The 20,274-nt window shown below is 36.7% G+C and overlaps 1 protein-coding gene across 12 annotated transcripts in view; it reads left to right on the forward strand.

The window, feature by feature from the left end:
- Nucleotides 1-20,274, forward strand: part of LOC105483654 (solute carrier family 25 member 26) — a 169,537-nt gene that overhangs the window by 42,554 nt on the left and 106,709 nt on the right. For all 12 annotated transcript variants that reach the window (XM_011744636.3, XM_071092054.1, XM_071092049.1 and 9 more), the window contains 2 exons: nucleotides 332-436; nucleotides 1,643-1,690. In XM_011744636.3, the coding sequence (XP_011742938.1) occupies nucleotides 332-436; nucleotides 1,643-1,690 (153 nt within the window). The remainder of the gene's footprint in view (nucleotides 1-331; nucleotides 437-1,642; nucleotides 1,691-20,274) is intronic.

Raw genomic sequence — 20,274 nt, forward strand, 5'->3', positions numbered from 1 at the left:
TCCAGTAAAGCAGAGGTTTCTCTGGTTCATCTTTCATCACGCATGTTTGAAATGTCATGTGCCAGATGCAGTTCTGGGCGTTGGGGATTCGAAATGAGTAAATGTGCTTCTCGCCGTTGGGAGGCTTATAGACAAATGTTCTTGGAACATCTGGCAGGAGGTGGGAGAATCTATATAGGACAAGCCAGGAAAGGTTTTTTGACAAGGTTTTTTGACATCTTGCAGTAAGCCTCCATATTATACCTTTTTACTATAATTTTTGCTTACCAAAAAATTTCAGTTTTTATAGCAGTTATTTACTTTTTAGGATATAATTAAATTTGTCTTTTAGGTTGCCTGCCTGATTCGAGTTCCATCTGAAGTGGTTAAGCAGAGGGCACAGGTATCTGCTTCTACAAGAACATTTCAGATTTTTTCTAACATCTTATATGAAGAGGTGAGATGTGTTTTTTAAGCTCTTCTTTTCTTTATTAAGATTTTATAGTAGCTCATATGAGCACTGTGGACTTCATCCCTGGCCTGACAGCCTGAGAGAAAACTTTAGAGCTAAATTTAATGTCCAGTTGTAGTAATTTTTTGCTAAGATTATCTTTGCCTTTTATTGGTTTTTGAGTATTTTCATTTAAATGTTTTTCAAATTTCTAAGCATAACATTGAGTGTCTCCACAGTATATGTGTCCTGAATTGTAATCTTCCTGCAGTTCCTCTGGAATCAGATGTGAAACAAATTGTAAATATGTAAAATGAAGAAAGATACTATATTAAAACATCACTATAGTATTTTAGGTCCATGGAAGAGATATAGTACTGGACTGATGACAGTAACCAGTGTCATAATGTTTATACCAAAATGTAGCTTCTTTTACTGATGCATTTGAAACTGTCAGTCAGAAATTGTTTTTCCTGGCCATGTGACTAGAGAGCATTTAGTTGCTTTCTTTTACAGTTTTTATAGAAGTCTTTTTTTAAAAAAAACAAAACAAAACATGAGAATCACATGGAAATTTTCAATGAGTGTTGATTTTAGAAAAGTTATTTGTAATAGTCTGTTACCTAGGTGAGGAGACATTGAATATTAATTGTACAAATGAGATGAAGCGACTATAGCTTCCTTAATGAAATACGTGGATGGTTAATACAGGTTTGTCTGGAAATATTGACCACTACTTTGGGAGATTATGAATAACTTTCTGATGTTTGAAGCTATAAATATAATTCTGTTTATATACAAAAGGATAATTGGCATTTGTGTGCATTTGCTTTTGGAAATGTATTTAAAGCATCTCAAATATTTTTTTCAAGAGAAGACATGTTACAGCAATTAAGTACTATTACTAATATTTAGTAGAATAATAGCAACTAAAAGTAAGTAAATATGTAGTCAGTTTTATTGTTAGAGATGTTCCTATTTCAAAGGAAGCTAATCTGAGCTCCCTTAGGAGCTGGTTATAGAGGTATATAAGTTATATAAGGTATAAGTTATGTACCTTAGGCCAGTTTAGAATCATTAACCTCTTATAGAACTGTGGCAATTGTGAATGTTCTAGAACTCAAACAAGAGCAGGTAGATCTGCTGTATACAGAACGTCCTTCAGAAATCTCTGCCATTCTTTCTGAACTCTTGGCTGTTTGTTTGTTTCAGGGTATCCAAGGGTTGTATCGAGGCTATAAAAGCACAGTTTTAAGAGAGGTAAGTCACTTACTTTCCAATATTGAAGTACAAAAGAATGATGTGCTTTGTTCGGTAAATTTACACTACTTAACAGTTAGAAATATATTTGGAGAAACTTGGTTTAAAAAATCAAAAAGGGAAATTATTGTCGCTTTTCTGTTAAGTTTTCTCAGTTTTTACATTTGAAAGAATGAGTAGAACGGGTTTGGCGGAAGAGCAATTTCAGTGGTCAGAATGGCCCATGATGTAACTGACTTGTTATTCCAGGGTGGCTAAAAAATGTCTCTTACAGTTGATGTATTAAGAAATAACTTCAGGCCGTGTGTGGTGGCTCACGCCTGTAACCCCAGCACTTTGGGAGGCCGAGGCAGAAGGATCACCTGAGGTGAGGAGTTCGAAACCAACCTGGCCAACATGGTGAAACCCCATCTCTACTAAAAATACAAATATTAGCCAAGTGGCGGGCATCTGTAATCCGAGTTACTCAGGAGGCTGAGGCAGGAGAATTGCTTGAACTCGTGAGGCAGAGGTTACAGTGAGCCAAGATCGTGCCACTGGATTCCAGCCTGGGCAATAGGGCAACAAGAGTGAGACTCTGTCTCCAAAAAAAAAAAAGAACTACTGAGGGTAAGATATCAAGTTAATTACTGAATTATGAGGAACTAATGAAAAATTTGTAATGAAATAAGCATTCTAAGACAGGGACCCCAACCCCGGGGCAGTGGACTGGTACTGGTCTGTGGCCTGTTAGGAACTGAGCCACACAGCAGGAGGTGAGCAGCAGGTGAGTGATCATTACCACCTGAGCTCTGCCTCCTGTCAGATCAGCAGCAGCGTTAGATTCTCATAGGAACACGAACCTCATTGTGAACTGCGCATGCAAGGGATCTTGGTTGTGTTCTCGTTATGAGAATCTAAGGCATGATGATTGGAGGTGGAACATCTTAGGTGGAACAGTTTCATCCTGAAACCACCCACCCCACCCCACTGGTCCATGGAAAAATTGTCTTCCACAAAACCTGTTCCTGGTGCCAAAAAGGTTGGGGACCGCTGGTCTAAGAGGTGGGTGTCTCAAAAGTCCGTATCAGGCAGTGAGCCCTTGGCTTCTTGATAACAAAATATGATGAGCTGGGAAGTTCAGTCTGGACTGGAGTCCTGGCACTGCAGGTGATTCAGAGAGCAGTGTACCCCAGGGGAAGCCACTTCACCTCTCTTTGCCTTCTAACTCTAAATTTCTGTGATTCAGCACATGGGAAATTTTCTTTTGTTCTGTTTGGTTGAAAGAGCAAAAGTTTACGATCAGTAAGTAGTTTCAGTATATTACTGCAAGAGCATGATATAGGCCAGGCATGGTGACTCAAGCCTGTAATCCCAGCATTTTCGTAGGTGGAGGTGGGTGGATTGTTTGAGCCCAGGAGTTTAAGACCAGCCTGGGCAACACTGTGAGACCCTGTCTCTGTAACAAATACGAAAACTAGCTGGGCGTGGTGGTGCCTGTAATCCCAGCTACTTGGGAGGCCGAGGTGGGAGGACTGCTTGAGCCTGGGATGTTGAGGCTGCAGTGAGCCGTAATTGTGCCACTGCACTCCAGCCTGGGTGACAGACAGACCCTGTCTCCAAAAAGAAAAAAAAGAAAAAAAAGAAGTGTGTTATAATCTTTGCTTCACATAGAAGAGACTATCTTGAAGTTCAAAAGTTCGTTTTCAGATAGATGAGATATAAGAGAAGTCTGGTTTGGGACACAATTTTCTGTTAGAGAAAATATAAGTGAGAACCTGCATACGTCTGCTCTGTGTCTGCGTTTTCTATTTGGAGGTTCTGGGATACTGAAACATAATAGTTAAATATTGCCGTATTTGACCGAATACTGAAATTCATTGAAATCCCTCGTTATTCTCAGGTAGTTTTTTGTTTTTAATTAGAGAGTGCAGTCTTCTTTATGACATACCAACACTGTTACATGTGACTTAAAGCTTTGGTTTTCATAGGTTCACAATCTACTTGGTGTAGATCTTTGAAGAACTTATTTTTAAGGCAAACTTAATGTTTCAAAATTAGTTAATTCTGTGGCGATGACTTGTGCCTTTGAGAAATAGCACCCATACTGTATATACACTCTGTACTTAGTTTCTTTCTAAACGTGTTACTTACTCAGATTTCACCTGGGTGCAGGAAAGAGCGAGGCAATAAGCCTTTTTTATTTTTCTGAGAGATACTGAATAAATGAATATATTTACATGCTGGAGAATACTGGTTTTGCATGCAAACAGATAAACACATGGTTGCAGCTGTGTTCTGTTCTTTAAAAAATTTGTTTTGACATATGTCATGCTAGTAATTAATTTCTAGCCTGCAATCCTTGAAAGTAGTGTGACCTTACCGAGATGACTTTGTTTACTCAAAATGGCAGCGTTTTGTTGGAAATTTAATTGAGGTCTTCTGCATTATGCGTATTTATAAAAGATCCTTCAGACTTGATTTTAGTTGAGGTGTTGCTTTTGTACAGATTCTCTGATAGAATGAGAGAATTATTATTGCCGAATGAAACATAGCTGCTTCTCAAAATGAGAAAAATAAGAAGTGATAACATCTGCTTTAAGCAGAATTTTTTTGCATTAGGTTCTTACTTTATTCTGGCACCAATATAAAATCTTTTTGCCAAGAGCCTGTTTGTTGTTTCAATAAGAAAATACATAAAAACCTTAGTGAGAATCACCTGGAAACGTATATGTTTATTCTGTATGCAATTTTTTCCTTAAACTAGTTTTATCTCCCTAGCAGTTGCCCATTAGAATGAGATTGAAGTTTGAGTCCATGCATTATAAGATAGATTCTGTGTTCTTTAGATTGTGTGAATGTTGTCACACTTTTTTTTCCCCCTGCATTTGATGTTTGTGGGGATTGTATGCTTATCCCTTACATTCTCTGAAATTATTTTAGTTACTGTGAATTTTAGATGGAGTCTAAGCAAGGTCAGCAGATTACACTGTTTACCTCATCCTTTCAGTGTTCATTTTTCTCATGATCTTTGCCAAATTAAATGTGCTCAAGCATGCTGGTGCAGTGTTATTACTGCAGTAAGATGAAAGTGGGGAGCAAAATCATAGCTGCTTTCATAACCAGCATGATTTCAGATGCAGTTGGCCTGAAAATTTTATGGAGAGCAGCCTCATACTCTTGGACGTAAATTAGAAGGACTTTTTATAGAGGAAGAAAGCAGAGTAAAGCAAATTGTTTCAAAAGAAGTGGGAATCAGTTATACTTAGCAAATGTTTTTTGTCCACAAATTTCACTCAGCAGTCCTTTTTGGAGTGCCTACTGGGTCTTGGGGCACTACAAGGAGCACTTCTGCCTGAAGGATTCACTTTCTGGCAGGGAAACAAAGAGGGAAGTAGACACTTTACAGTGCAGTGTCATAAGCACTGTAATGATAAGTATATACAAGATGCAGCTGGGGTTACAGAAGGAGCAATGCTTGAGTGGTGCTCAATTAGCATAAAATGACTTAATTGTTGAAGGAGTGGCAGTTAGAAGTAGTTAAGGATATAGGCAGAACAGCAAGAGCAGAACCACAAGGGTGTGAAAGTACATGTGTGTGGCTTGCTTGTTGAAGCAGAATTGGGGTTTTCATAACCATAGAGAGTGCAAGCCAAGTGAGGGCCTTCAAGAGAGCACAAAGTGGGGTATTTGCCTGGGGGAGAAGTTGAACCTCTTGCTCTCAGCTGTTTGCCAGGGATTGGAGTGGAGAATTTGGGAAACGCCCTTAAAAGAGCCCAGCATGTGTCCCCTGGAGTCTGGAGGATAAATTGCTGGTGTCTGACTCCTGTCTGCAGAAACCTGAAGGTTAGAAGCTGGTTGGAGCTGTCCCAATGGCAAGATGTAGCCATTTTAATAACAAATAACTCCTGGCTTCTTTTTGGTAGATGCTCCTGAAGAGTTTTGAGATAGGTGAGGGTTATTCTCCCCACCCTAGTTTTGCTGCAGGCAGTCAGGCACGCCAAACAAGTAATTCAATCTGTTCAGTAAGTTCATTGAAGCCCCCAGTCTTTAGGTGCAAAAATCATCACTCTTACTAGTTTACTCAAAAGTGGATATAGCAGCTTTTCAGACTTGTTTTCCCTTAATATCCATGCTAAGCAGCAGGGATTCCCCTAAATCCAGTGGCTGGAAACGGGAACCTTCAGGAATCAAGCTTCAAGGACTGTCCTCCAAAGTCTCCTTCCCGGTTCTGCTGTCTGCCTGCTCAGTGCCTTCCCCCAAACACTCATGTTATATAAGTCTCCTTAGTGTTTTTCCAGAGCCACTCTATCCTAGATCTTCTGTATTTTTTTTTTGCTGCTTTCTAACCTACTTTATTTTGGAGATGATTTATATCACTTCACAAAGAGCACTGTCTTTTATAATGATTGCATAGTAGTCCATTGTGTAAACAAACCATAGTTTATTTAACATTTCCCTATTGGTGGACATTACAGACATGCTGCGGTGAGTGATACTGTTCCTGTGTCACGTTATACATGGTTGAATGTTTGCAGGTTACATACCAAAAGTAGAATTACTTCATGAAAGGTACGCGCATTTGTAATTTTGGTAGATAATGCCAAATTGCCCTTTAGGGAAGTACCAATTGACACTTGCCAACAACGTAGGAGCTTTCTGTTTTCCCCTGCCTCATCTATGGACTAGCAGTCTTAAAGATAAAAAAAATGATGTCATTGTAGTTCTAATTTTAACTACAAGTAAGAGTGGACATAGTAACATATATCTGAGAACAGTCTTATTTACTTTCCTGTGAACTGATGATTTGAAACTTCCCCATATTCTTGTGAGAATTAAATGAGGGGATACAGGGTAAGTGCTTTCTATAGTGCCTGTCACATAGTATGTGCTCAGGAAATGTTAACTAGGAGGATTAGTACTCTGGTAACTGAAAGAGCATTAACAGTGAAGGACACTTGATATGGTTTGGCTCTGTGTCCCCACCTAAATCTCATCTTGAATTGTAATCCCCACGTGGCAGGGGAGGGACCTGATGGAAGGTGGTTGGATGGGCGGTTTCCCTCATACTCTTCTGATGATAGTGAGAGAGTTCTCACAAGAGCTGATGGTTTTAAAAGTGTTTGGCAGTTCCCCCTTCGTACTGTTTCTCTCCTGCTGCCATGTAAGACGTGCCTTGCTTCCCCTTTGCCTTCTGCCATGATTGTAAGTTGCCTGAGGCTCCTCAGCCATGCAAACTGTGAGGCAAACCTCTTTCCTTTATAAATTACTCAGTCTCAGGTAGTATCTTTATAGCATTGTGAGAATGGACTGATAAAACACCTAAGTGTGGAATGCAGCTCTGTCCCTTACCAGCCATCTGCTCCTGACAAGTTTACTAATCTGAGTCCAGGTTTGCCCATTTGTGCTAGGAACTTTGCATAGACTGTTCTCATTGATACCTTTGTACCTTTACAGCAGTTCTAGAAGGCGGCTGTGATAGCAGTATAGCCTGCTAGGAGATTTGGAAATTAAACCTGCCTTTAGGTTGTTAGGTTCTTCAACGGGGATGCAACCTTGATCTGTCTGCTTTCAGACTTGTTGATGACTAACAATTGCTGTGTTTGAATGAGAGGCCAGACAATTGTTACTGCTTGTAAAGCTTTCCAGCTATAATGAAAGCGTTGTATTCAAATGTCTTATTGAGAGGCATCTCTATAATTGTAACAAATTGCAACCTGCAGTTGATTTTATATTCACTGGCTACTTCTGTAGGAAAAACAGCATACTGGTATAATGAAGTAAAGTTACCCTAATTGATGATTGAGCTGATCAAGATTCCTAATGAAAGTGTATTGGGAAAATTCCATGATTGTTATTTTTGACTTATTCTTACGGAGATTGCACCACTTGGATGTTTTCCACTGAAAAATGTTACCAACCAACTATCACCAGAACTTCTGTTGCATCTTTACCGTCCTTAAGGCTCTATGTACTATTTCCTGCTTATCATGATTGTAAAAGAGGAAAAAAACCAGTCCTATCTCATAAGGGAGAGTTTTCCCCCTCCTTGTATCAGTGCTGTGTATCTGTCTCTGTGTATGTTTGTGTGAAATTGTTTTCTTTGATTTACCTCGTTCTCTTTCAGTTTGTCCTTAGAATTGGGTTGTGGCTTATCTTTCCAGATAGCATATTAGTCCTCTTGAAAACAGCCACTGGGTGTTTACCTCCTTGTAGGATGCACAGACTCTAGGATAAAACTTCTACACAGTGAGCACTCAGTGAATACTTGTTGTTCTTCACTGCTTTAAGTTTGACTTACTTTTGTTCAGAAGCTGCCTGACATCATGATCATTTCAGAAAGGTGAGGGAGCTCTAAGAGGGCTTGGAGTTATGTAGAGTAGTGAATCAGGCTTTTGATATGCTACATTACTATGATCTTTGCATGAGACGGGTGATGAAATACCAAAGGGTATACACTTTTCTAAGATTCCAGTCTTCTTAAACCTTGAAAAAGTAGTTTTTATAAGTCTGATTTTATTGGAAAAGCAGTAAGTGCTATAATTATTCATTTATTTTCTTCATCTTAGCACTTCTACTAAAAAGGAAAAAAAGTGTTTCAAAATCTTTCCAAACTTCTAATGTGAAATTGTTTTTCAGTTAAAATCCAATGCAAACATATTGAACCTTATGTTAATCCTACATAATTCATTTTATTAACTATGACCAAATACAACATCTGTTAAAATTCCATAATGCTAGCTTCATGGGAAAAGAAAAAAGTCCCTGTTTGCTCTTGGAATTTGTCCATTGTTTTATTATTCAGGCTTTCAGTAAATGTGTAATGAGACATTCTTTTTGATGGAAATATTAAACAAATGAAAATGAAATTTCCTCTTTTATCATAGAGGTTTATAAAATGAGTCACTTAATTGCATTTACATTATTGTAACTTTACTGGAGAGATGTTCTATGAAGAATGAGTGCTGGTTCATTTGATTCATTCTTTAATTCAAGAACCTAAAATCATTACTCCTCAAACCTGGGCTTTAGCCTCTAGTGTTTCATCATCTCTTAAATAAGCAAACATTTTTAGGAAGAACAATTGAGTAAAATTATCTTAATGTGGAAGTATTAGTCTAGCCATTCAGTGCATAGTTTCTCATGTTTTGTTTACGTGAAACCAGCTGCTATTTACTTTTTTCCTTCCTTGGACAAATTTCATTTATGCTGTGAAGTGACTTGAAAATGCTGCATATTTCCATTGTTGCATGTTGGCCATGTTGTCCTAAAGGGGCACCAGTTCCTGTGTATATGGTGTGTGGAATGTAAATGCAATAATATGATGCTTCACTGTAAACACATTGGAAGCTATTGGATACAGGTGGAAATTATCTCTTAATTCTTTATTTAAACGTTGTGATCATAAACCATAGTGTTGAGAAGTAGCTCTTTGTTGTTGTTCCTTTGTGGTTTTCATCCCATGTGAAATATCCTCTTTCTTCATCTTCGTAAGTCCATTTGGATTGCATTTAGGCTGCAAATAACAGAAAATTTGACTGCAGTAGTTTCACCAAAGAAGTTTTCTGTTTTTTCCTTTTCTAACAAATCTGAAGATGATTATTCTAAGGCTGGTGTACTGATTAGATGAGGGCAAGGAGAATCCACCTTTTTCATTTTGCCTGGCTAACTTTAATGCTCTGGCTAATTGACTCATGGTCACAAAATGTCTGCTCTACTTTCAGGCATCATAGTTCCATTCCAGACATGAAGAAGGGGAAGGGCATGAGGCAGTACTAACTTTATCTGTCCTTTTGTTTATCTCGAAAACAAAAACTTTCCTGGGGCAGACGGTATATCAGGGCCTTTCTGAGTTGCGTGGGGATTGGGAAGTTGAGTATGAGCTTTTCAGTGTAGTAGATGAAGTGAGGCAAAGGGTGGACTGGGGGCAGTGTGACTACCGTTACTGAGTCACCCCACAGGATCTGCCATATTCTGTCCCTTCAGACCCTTCCAGCTAAAGTTTCATCTCTTCAGAGAGAAGACCATTTCATACGTCTGTAGCGTCAGCCCCACATGTGGGCATCCATGAGTACTTGTTTTTGGTCATTCTCCTTTGTAAATGGAAATGTCTGTTCATTTTTTTTTTTCTGCTGCCTTTGTTCTTTTGGGCACCAGTATAGAAACTCATCTTTAAAAATCATTTGGTGATCTCACTGAAATTATTTTGAAGACATGAATTTACTTCTGAGTTATTTGCTTTTATATATAGTTTTGATTTTAAAGTTAAAATCTCAGAATCCCTCTTATATTGATATATTCATATGTAAACACCTCAAAAATGTGTGTCATTTTAAATGGAAATAAATGTTTACATTTACCAAGTACTTAGAATGTTCCAGTCACTGTGCTAAGTTCTTTACATACATTATTTCACATAATCCTCACAGTAGCCCAAAACACGATCCCTACTTGACAGACACTAAAGCTTGGTAAGTTTGTGGTTGGCCCAGGGTCTCCTACCGGTAAGGAAGAGATCAGAGGACTCCAGAATCCATGAACTTAACCTTTATGGTGAGCTGTGTATTTTACATTTTATTAACAGATACATTTTTCTGGGGAGGAAAAAACATATTTAAAATGAATAATCATATTTATATCTGTAGTCTTTAAGCCTTTAGATAGGTGTTAGTGCCAGGAGTTTGGGGAAACTGGAAGTGTACATGATATTAAAAATAAATTAATTAGAGGAAATAAGCAAGTGTAAGGAATCTGTGTTGATGGAAGTGTTCGTGAAGAACTGTGGCTTATAAGTGCATATTATCACATGTTTGCATGATTTTCCCTTATCTAGATGTTAGTTCACGTGCCTCTTCTCTGAGGGACCTCCTGTGATCACTCCAGCTAAAATAGATCATTCACCTGTTACCCGATCACTCACCTGTTACCTTTTCATGCACCAATGTTTGAAATTACCTTCATTTCTTGTTCAGAAATTAATTACTGCTGTCTTCCCTCCACTAGAATGTATGCATCAGGAGGGCAGATGCCTCCCACTTTGTTTCCTACTCTTAATCCAACACGTAGAAGAGTGTCTGGCACATAGCACACTCAGAAAATATTTAACAAACCGATGACTTAATCATACTTGCTTCTCAAAAGCAGACCAGTTTTAAGTACTTAGATATTTAAGATCTGCAGATACATTTAGCAAGAATTGTGGAGTTCTCACTTAATTCCTATACAAGCTAATGGTTTTCTACCAGATAAACTCTGTACTTCCATTGAGATTTTCTTTTCTTATCGTATTTACTGCTGTCCACAGATAGCTCTTATTTTAATTTTGTCATTTCTAGTTATAGTTACTCCTGTAACTGTTTCATATATTCAAAACAGGTTTTGAAATGATACGTGAAAATAATAAAACAACTTATGAAGAAGATCCTTCATCAGGTGTGTGCAAATTGTCTCTGGTGAATACCGTGTGGGTCAGCAATTACCCTTGATGTTCTCATTACTGTATACTGTCTTATTGTCTGAATAAACACCATCTTATATGGAGTATTAAGAAACTATATATGTAAGAAAACTAAATTTCTTATATATGTAAGAAAACTAAATTAAAACTAAATTTGAAAAATCTAGTTTTTTAGATTGTGTAATTCAAAAATAGTGATTGGAATCATTCAAAGGAAATTAAAATGTTTATCTGTGGGTTCGACTGCTTGGCTGCAGATTACTTTGGGATCACATAATGAAAATAGTTACAATTTGAATACTAATTATGATCGTTTACATATATTTTCCTAATCCTTAAACTGTAAGACATTAGCCTATTTGTACAGATCATAAATGGAGGCTTAGAAAAATTAAGTAATACAACTAGGAGGTGGCAGGACTGGAATTGGAGGTCAAGTCTGCATAATTCCAAAGCCTGTGATTCTCGTTACACTTTGCCTCCTGTTTGTGTCTTACAGATAAATTCACTGATAGAATTTTTCAATAAATCCTAAGAAAATAACGTGATGGGAGATCTGCAAGACGTGAACCAAATCTTGACTTGAGTGAGAAGTGGAGCACAATTTCTCAGTGTTAGAGGATTCTAAAGCATAGAAATGGAACCGTTTATATGGGCAGAACACAATGAGAGGCTTCTAAATTAGCCATTAATATTGATTTCCTCATCCTTTTTCATCTGGCCTTTATGAAGGGTGCTTAAAAATGTTTTGACTGATTGTAGTCTTCTGTCCTTTTTTGTTCCCTGAGCTGCATGATATGTTCTGAGAAACAGTAGAGTAGGTGGAAAAACGTTGATAATCTTTGGACTTGAAGTGGTTTTGGTACATAGCCAAGTAACTAGCAAATAATTTATTGACTAGTGGAGAAGCAGAAATTTTTGTGAGAAGAGGATTTTTTTTCCCCCTTTTTGAATATACTCTGCTTTTTGTTACTGAACTTCTCAGTGCAACTCACGTTACAGAAGATCACACTAGAGGGCGCACAATGCCTGTGTTTTAAATGTTGGTGGCAAAAACCTCAGCATGAACTTGGGATTTGCTTCCTGGCACTGTTTGGGGGAAAAAAAAAAAGATTCAAATTAGAAAATGAAAATTTAAGCATAATAGTGTTTTCTGATCAAGATACCTGAATGGGTAAATTTGTGTTATCTTTTGATACATATGTGCATGGAGTTGTATTTATTTGGGTTCTAATTTTTTAAAACTTTTACCATGGAAAAATTTAAAGACACACAAAAAAGATTAGTAAAATGAATACCTGTAGTCTCATCAATTACCAGCTCTTGAGCCATGTTGTTCCATCTGTACCAAAGCCTACTTCCCACACGTCTGCATGATGTTGAAGCAAATACCAGACATTGTGATTTCATCCAGAAATATGTCACTATGCATCTCTAAAAGATAACTGTAAATATAATGTATAAAAATGAATGTCATAACAGAAAGACAAATACAGTATTATATGTGTAAACTAAGAAAGTCAAATTCATAGAAGCAGAGAGTAGAACCATGGTTCCCTCGGGTTAGGGAGTGGGTAAATGGGGAGATATTGGTCAAAGGGTACAAATTATCAGTTATAGGATCAACAAGTATTTAAGGTACAGTGTGAAAAGTGATGGATGTGTTAATTAATTGGATTGTGGTAATCATTACACAATGTGTATCAAATCATCATATTGCTCACTTTAATATATATAATCTTTATTTGTCAGTTATTTTAAAAAATGAGTATCATAGTTTAGAAGTATTTCCCCAAAGCTATTTATCACTTACAAAGGGGAAAATAGTAATTTTACATTTGGAAAGACTGGCAGTCGCTATTTTATCCAAGTGATAAAGATTAACATCACCAGTAATAAGATTATATTAACATCATACATCCCTAATATAATGCACCAAGGACACAATGTAACTCCTTTGGTCTTCTTGCCAAAGATGCATAATCTCAATGTGTTCATGAGAAAACATCAAACAAACCCAAATTGAGAGACATTTTACAGAACTGTCAAAGTCATGATAAAGAAAGATGAAAGAACTGTCACAAATAAGAGGAGACTAAGGAGACAAAACAAGTAAGTGCGGTGTAGAATCCTAGATTTGATCCTGGAACAGAAAAGATTTTGGGAAAAACTGGTAACATTCAAAATCTGTAATTTAGCTGTTAGCATTGCAGCAAAATTGGTAGCTGGTTTTGGTAAGGGTGCTCTGGTTAAGTTATAAACATTAGAGAAGTCAGTGTATATGTGAACTCTACTATTTACGCAACTTTTATGAAAGTTTGTTTTAAAAAACCAAAAAACTAAAATGCCAGATTTGGACATTGTATGAAATACATAATTTTAAAGTCATCTTCTAAAATAATAAGTTAAATTTAAAATTTAATTTCTTTTATTGTTAACTTGTATCAAAATAATATATGCAATTAGTAACAACCCAAATAATGTAGAAAGATTTAGGTTGAAAAACAAGTCTCCTGCCCATCCCTCTCCATTCTGGTTCCACTCTCTAGAGGTAGCCCCTTTTTTTTTTTTTTTAAATTAATTTTAACTTTTATTTTTAGTTCCTATTTCATCAGTACTTTCAGATAATATATTTAAATGTCTGTTTTAAATTTTGTCAATAAATAAAGTCTGTTGAGTCTTTGGGATGGAAGATGTGATTAAGCTCACATTATTTTCCTCCTCAACCCTGTTTCATTCTAGCATTCCAGTTATAAATTTCATTCCTCTGGTCATTTTAGAAACTTTAAGTCATATATTTGTTTATTCCTTATCCTACAAACTTTCAACATCTTACAATTTTCTCTTGACATGATGAGGCTGTTGCTTTCTTTTTGCCACCTTGTCCTCCTTAACCTGCAAATTTCACTTTCTGGAAAGACTTCTCTCAGCTATACTTTCATTATACATTGTCGAGAGGGTTGACAATTTCATCCTGTCTTTTACCCTCAGTCACTTCTTTCATACTTTTTCTGTATTGATTCCAAAAGTAGAGTACTGGTGAACTAGTGTTTGTATTATTGAGAAGACTTCATGAATGATCAGACCACGTAGTGTGCTAAGGCTGTATTTTTGTGTGTGTGTGGGACTTACCCCCTGAGAGATGGTATCAGCATCAGAGTCAAATAGACCTTCTTTTCTTGCACTCTATCAGTTGCTACAATTTAATTTACAACATTTGGGGCTTGAGCTTATCTTTTTTTCTTGGAGTTTCTAATTGCCTTTTCTATGTGAAAAAGGCATTATTTGCATTATTTTTAAATATAACAACTTTGAAAACATACTGTCTTTTGTCCTGAGTCCCCTTTTCCCCTGGGAATCTTGGAATCCTTCATTCTCCTTTTCTAATCCTGTGTTATAATTCACTGTGTCTGGGCTTCTATTCATGGCCTTCTTGGGTCAGATTTGCTGTTTCCTGAAGGCTGCAGAGCATAGTGGTTCAGACTAGGGCTTTGTGGTCAGGCAGCCTAGGTTTTGCCGACAGCTCTGCCTCTGTTAAGCTTACACCTGGTGCTATAGTGTCCTCATCGAATGAAAATGCTTTAAGATATGATAAATATAAGAATATAGTTCATTTGTTTGAAGGCTTTTATTTGATCCTGATTTTTTGGGGGGAGGTCAAGTAATTATCTTTCTCTAGTGTCTATTATTTTACAAATCTCTCATTAAAGACAGCCTCTGATATCCATTCTAATGATTCTTTGGCCTCAAATGTGTTTCATTGATTTTTTTTTTTCAATAGTAGGAAGGAATTATGTTAATGTTATGATTCTTAGAAAAGCATTTTGATCTTATTAGTTTAGTGTGTATCCTAATTATGTTTTGGAAATAAGTGGTTAAATTGATCTGTGGTAGTCTTACAAATGGATTACCAAGTTTCTGATAAAGCTTGCCTATGTCTTGATCCACGTATTTTAAGTCTTTCCTATTATCAGTGAATTTTTCCATACTTCTGTTTTAGAGAATGGAATGATGACTAAGTTAAAAATCACTTCGGGACAAAATTTATTATCTTTCATAGGGTAAATGACAAACATGTCATTTGCCTGGTAGAAGATACCAATAGTATCTGTGTTCACAGTCATCTATGTTGTGTTTCATGTTGACTAACAAAGATCTTGTGATAATTAGACTCTCGGCTGGTTTATCTTTTGGTTCACACAATTGTTTGCCAAGGTTGTCTCATCCTTATAGACATTTAATATGAGTTTGAAAAAGTAGTGAGAACAATCTTAATCTCAATCTTAACCTTAATCTCAATCATTAAGTTTTGATGGAGTGAAAACACCAAAGGTTTGGTATACAGTTGCCTCTTGGTAACTGGTAAGTTCTTACCACATTATTTTTCTGTATTTGAAGGAGAAAGTACGTTGAATTTATCCAGCATCTGCCATATGCCAGACTAGGTACTTTTCATATATAGTTTTTTCATTTAATCCTCACAATAATTCTCAATCATTATTGCCAACTGAATAGTTGGAAAGTACGTACCTCTTTAATACCTTGTCCTGATTCCCACTCAATCTCTAATGTTCATCTACCTTGTAAACCATTTTATATGCTAACAGACGTTTCTCTGTTTAATATCAGTGAGAAAACTGACCCTTGGTGGTGTAACTTGATCTATGTAAAGCAAGAAACACTGTTAGTGGAAGGCAGAGTTGGGCTCTGAATTCTTTGAACTCTTAAAGCTCTTCTCGTAACAATGTATGTATTTCCTTTCTACTGTTTGAGGTATGAGTGAGGAAGTTTGAAAGTAGTAACACCACATTTTTCTTTTTTCCTGCCTCTCCACCTTTTTATTTTGAAAAATTACAATTTACAGAAAAGGTAAAACGTGTATTTTTCTCCCCAAGATTCACCAATTAACATTTTGCTTTGTCTGCTCTGCCCCTTTTTTTTATCTTTTTTTTTTTCTGAAATATTTTAAGTAAGTAGCAGACAATCTGATACTTATTCAGTATTTCAGCATGTCTCCTAAGAATGGAGTCATAACTTCTCATAACTACAATGCCATTATCACACCCAAGAAATTTAATATTAACTAACTAATATTATCTAATATGTGGTCAATTTCCCTGTTGTCCCAGTGATAAAAGCCTTATAACTTCTTTCTCTCCTCAGGATGCTGTAAAGGATCATACCTTGCATTTGGTTGTCAGGGTCCCCAACCTTTTTTATTTCCTCCATGTCGTTGACTTTTGTGGAGTCCAAGATATTTGTCCTGTAAACGGTCCCATAATCTGGATTATCTGAGTTCCCTATTATTAGACTCAGGGTAATTGTTTTTTTTGTTTGTTTTTGTTTTTACATGGATAAGTATTTTTGCGTGTTTCTCATTGAATTGTACCAGGAGGCACAAAAAGTCTTATACTTGGTGAGTTTAATTGTTTGATTATGTTGTTTTCTAGTTTTTTATACACTAAAGGTTCAATTATCCTTTGATGTTAAGCAGCAATCTATGGGGTAATATTTTGAGGACACATGATTATCCTGTTCCCCAATAATCTTTCACCTAATGGTTTTAACATCTGTGGATACTTCTTGTCTTAAGCATTTATTACATTGGTGATTGCAAAGTAATGATTTTCCTAATACTATCATTTTTCTATGAATTTGTTAGCTGGCATTCTTCTGTAGGGAAGAGTTTCCTCCCTTGCCCTCCAGATCGTTTTAAAAAAATCCCCATGGACTCATGGATTTTAAAACATAGCCTAATTGAGATACAATTCATGTACCAGACAGTTTACTCATTTAAAGTGACAGTTCAAGGGATTTTAGTGTATTCATAAGTATGTGCAATCACTACCATAGTCATGGATTCTTTTTTGTTTGGGAATCATAGTCTATTACCATTATTATTATTATTCCTTTGATCCTTAAATTGTCCCAAATTTGGCCAGTGGGAGCCTCTTCAGCCTACTTCTGTGTTCATGTGACATTTCCCCATTAGTCTTTTTTTGAGATAGAGTCTCATTCTGTTGCCCAGGCTGCAGTACAGTGGCATGATCTTGGCTCACTGCAACCTTTGCCTCCCAGGTTAAAGTGATTTTCCTGCCTCAGCTTCCTGAGTATCTGGGATTACAGGTGCGCACCACCACACCCAACAAATTTTGCATTTTTAATAGAGATGGAGTTTCACCAAGTTGGCCAGGCTGGTCTCAAACTCCTGACCTCAAGTGATCTGCCCACCTTGGCCTCCCAGAGTGCTGGAATTACAGGCATGAGCCACCGTGCCCAGCCCCCATTAGTCTTTGAGAACCTCCTTGCTGGTGTAGCAAGGTATCTTAGTCTTACCTTGTACTCTCCCTGCCCCAGTCCTGTAGTCAGCCCTTCCCCAAGGGGGCCTTGATTCCTTTTGGTGGGGAATGGTGTTTAGAAGCTATAGGAGTATCATTGCATCTAGGCTCTTTTATTGGACAGAAAAAAATGAAATTATGTCATCTTTCCCATTTCATATATTTACATCAGGCAAGAACACAGAATTATGATTTATTTAAAAAATTATACTGTAAAGGTCTTTCCCGTGTACGGTGCTGTGAATTCAGTGTATGTATAGATTTGTATAACCATCATCACAATCAAGATACAAAACATTTCCATCATACCAAACTCCATTGTGCTACTCTTTGTAGTCATACTCATTTCCCTGCTTCTTACTGCTGGCAACTTTACTGATCTGTTCTCCATCACTATAGTTTTTTATTTTTGAGAATGTCATTTAAATGGCATTACAGAATATACAGCCTTTTCAGGTTGCCTTCTGTCACTCAGCATAATGCCTTTGAGGTTCATCCCGATCATTGCATGTATCAATAGTTTCTTTTTATTGCAGGGTGGTATTCCATTGTTAGGACGTATAGTGGAATACAAAAATTATGGTTTATCCTTTGATCTGTTGAAGGACATATGAGTTCTTTTGGGGTCATTATGAAGAGAATTGCTATTAATAGTCATGTACAAGTTTTTGTGTGAACATCATTTTCATTTTTCCAGGGTAGAAACTCAGGAATGGATTTGCTGGGCTGTATGTTGAGTGTATATTTAGCTTTATTAGAAACCGTGAACTCTTTTCTTTTTTTCTTGAGACAGGGTCTCACTGTGTTACCCAGGCTGAGCGCAGTGGCGCAGTCTTGACTCACTGCAACCTCTATCTCCCGGGCTCAAGCGATCCTCCTACCTCAGCATCCTGAGAAGCTGGGACTACAGGCATGTACCACCACACCTGGCTAATTTTTGTATTTTTTTGTAGAGATGGGTTTTCACCATGTTGTCCAGGCTGTTCTCAAACTCCTGGGCTTAAGCAGTCTGCGTACCTTGGCATCCCAAAGTGCTGGTGTTATAGGTATGAGCCACTGCGCCTGGCCCAAACTCTTTTCTATAGTGACTGTACAATTTTACATTCCCACCAGCAGTATATGGTTAGCACTTCATACTGTCAGGATTTTTATTTTAGTCATTTTAGTAGGTGTGTAACGATACCCCATAATGGTTTTATTTATTTATTATTGTTTTAACCTTAGTTGACTCTTTAATCACAGAAGTTAAATAGTCCAGAATATAAATTTATTTGCAAAAAAGAACCACACATATTTATGGGAGAGAAACTTTCTATAAGATTGAAAGTTTAGAATATTGAGACCTCTATGTCTTGAACATGGTATCTCCATTTACTTTAATCTCCATTTTCTTTAATGTTTTGAAAATACTTTATAAATTTGTTGACTGTTATTGAGTATTTTTTGATTTATTCCAGGTAGTATTTTCTGATGCCACTGAAATGTTATCTGTGTCTTCACTTTTTTATGCTAAAATATTTTAAAGTAAATTGATATTACACACTTAAATATTTCAGTATAGGCTGGGCATGATGGCTCATGCCTGTTATCCCAGCACTTTGGGAGGCCGAGGTGAGAGGATCACTTGAGCCCAGGAGTTTGAGACTAGCCTGGGCAACATAGTGAAACCATGTTTCTACAAAAAAAAAAAAAAAAAAATTGCTGCCTGTGGTGGTGCACACCCATAGTCCCAGCTACTTAAGAGGCTGAGGTGGGAGAATCTCTTGAGCCCAGGAAGTAGAGTCTGCAGTGAGCTTAGATTATGCCACCATACTCCAGTATGGGCAACAGAGCAATGTTAGAAAAACTGCTGAGTGCTGGAACTCTAATCTGCTATCAGAAAGGGAATAAAAGTCCTGAAAACATAGTTTCATATGATAAAGTAAAATTGAAGATCCATAAAAGCTGATTTTCTCCGCCACTGGCAGGTATATATATACCTAACAGAAATGCACATGTGTACCAAGAGACACATGCAACAGTGTTCATATCAGTATTGTTTATAATAGGAAAAATTTGAGATAAATATTAATATAAGAAAAATAAACTATGATATGGAAGTGCATGGAATAATACACAGCAGTGTGAAAAGAACAAACTGCAGCTCTTGCAACAACATGGATTAGTCTCAACAAACTTCATAACAAAAAAGAGATGCAAAGTAATATATAGTGTAAGTGTCCATACAGAACTCAGAAGCAGGGCTTGCCACATTTTCAAATGGTGCAGCAAATATATATCCATCTATTGAGATACCAAGAAAACATGGTTAAAAGTTAATTGAGAATTTGGGTGAAGAATATGCAAAAATTCATTGAACTATTTTGTTACCATTTTGTAGGTTGGAGATTTTTCAACATAAAAAGATAGGAAAGGGTTAAAAATCAGATAAAGCTAATTTATGTAGTTTTGGAGTATAAACACGGGTAGTAAAATGGTAAGAAAATACTACAATTAAGAACAGTACCAACTCTGGGAAGAAGGATGAACTTTTGCTGAGGAAGAGCCTAGCAAGGGTCTTCTGGTGCTGGTCATTTCTTTACCTGGGTAAATGTGTGAACTTTCCTTTATAATTATCTATTAAACTATCCATATGAATTCTATGCATTTTTGATATACATATTTCACAGGAGAAAAAAGGTAAAAACAATGTAATGAGGTATATGAAAATGCTTTCAAAGAAAGATTGCTATACACTTGTTAAACATTATTTTTTTTTTTAAACCTGCATTTGCTTTGTAACAAGTGAAGTGAGTAAGGGGATTTTTGCT

This window comes from Macaca nemestrina, chromosome 2 (assembly GCF_043159975.1).
Source record: "Macaca nemestrina isolate mMacNem1 chromosome 2, mMacNem.hap1, whole genome shotgun sequence".
Classification (NCBI taxonomy): domain Eukaryota; kingdom Metazoa; phylum Chordata; class Mammalia; order Primates; family Cercopithecidae; genus Macaca; species Macaca nemestrina.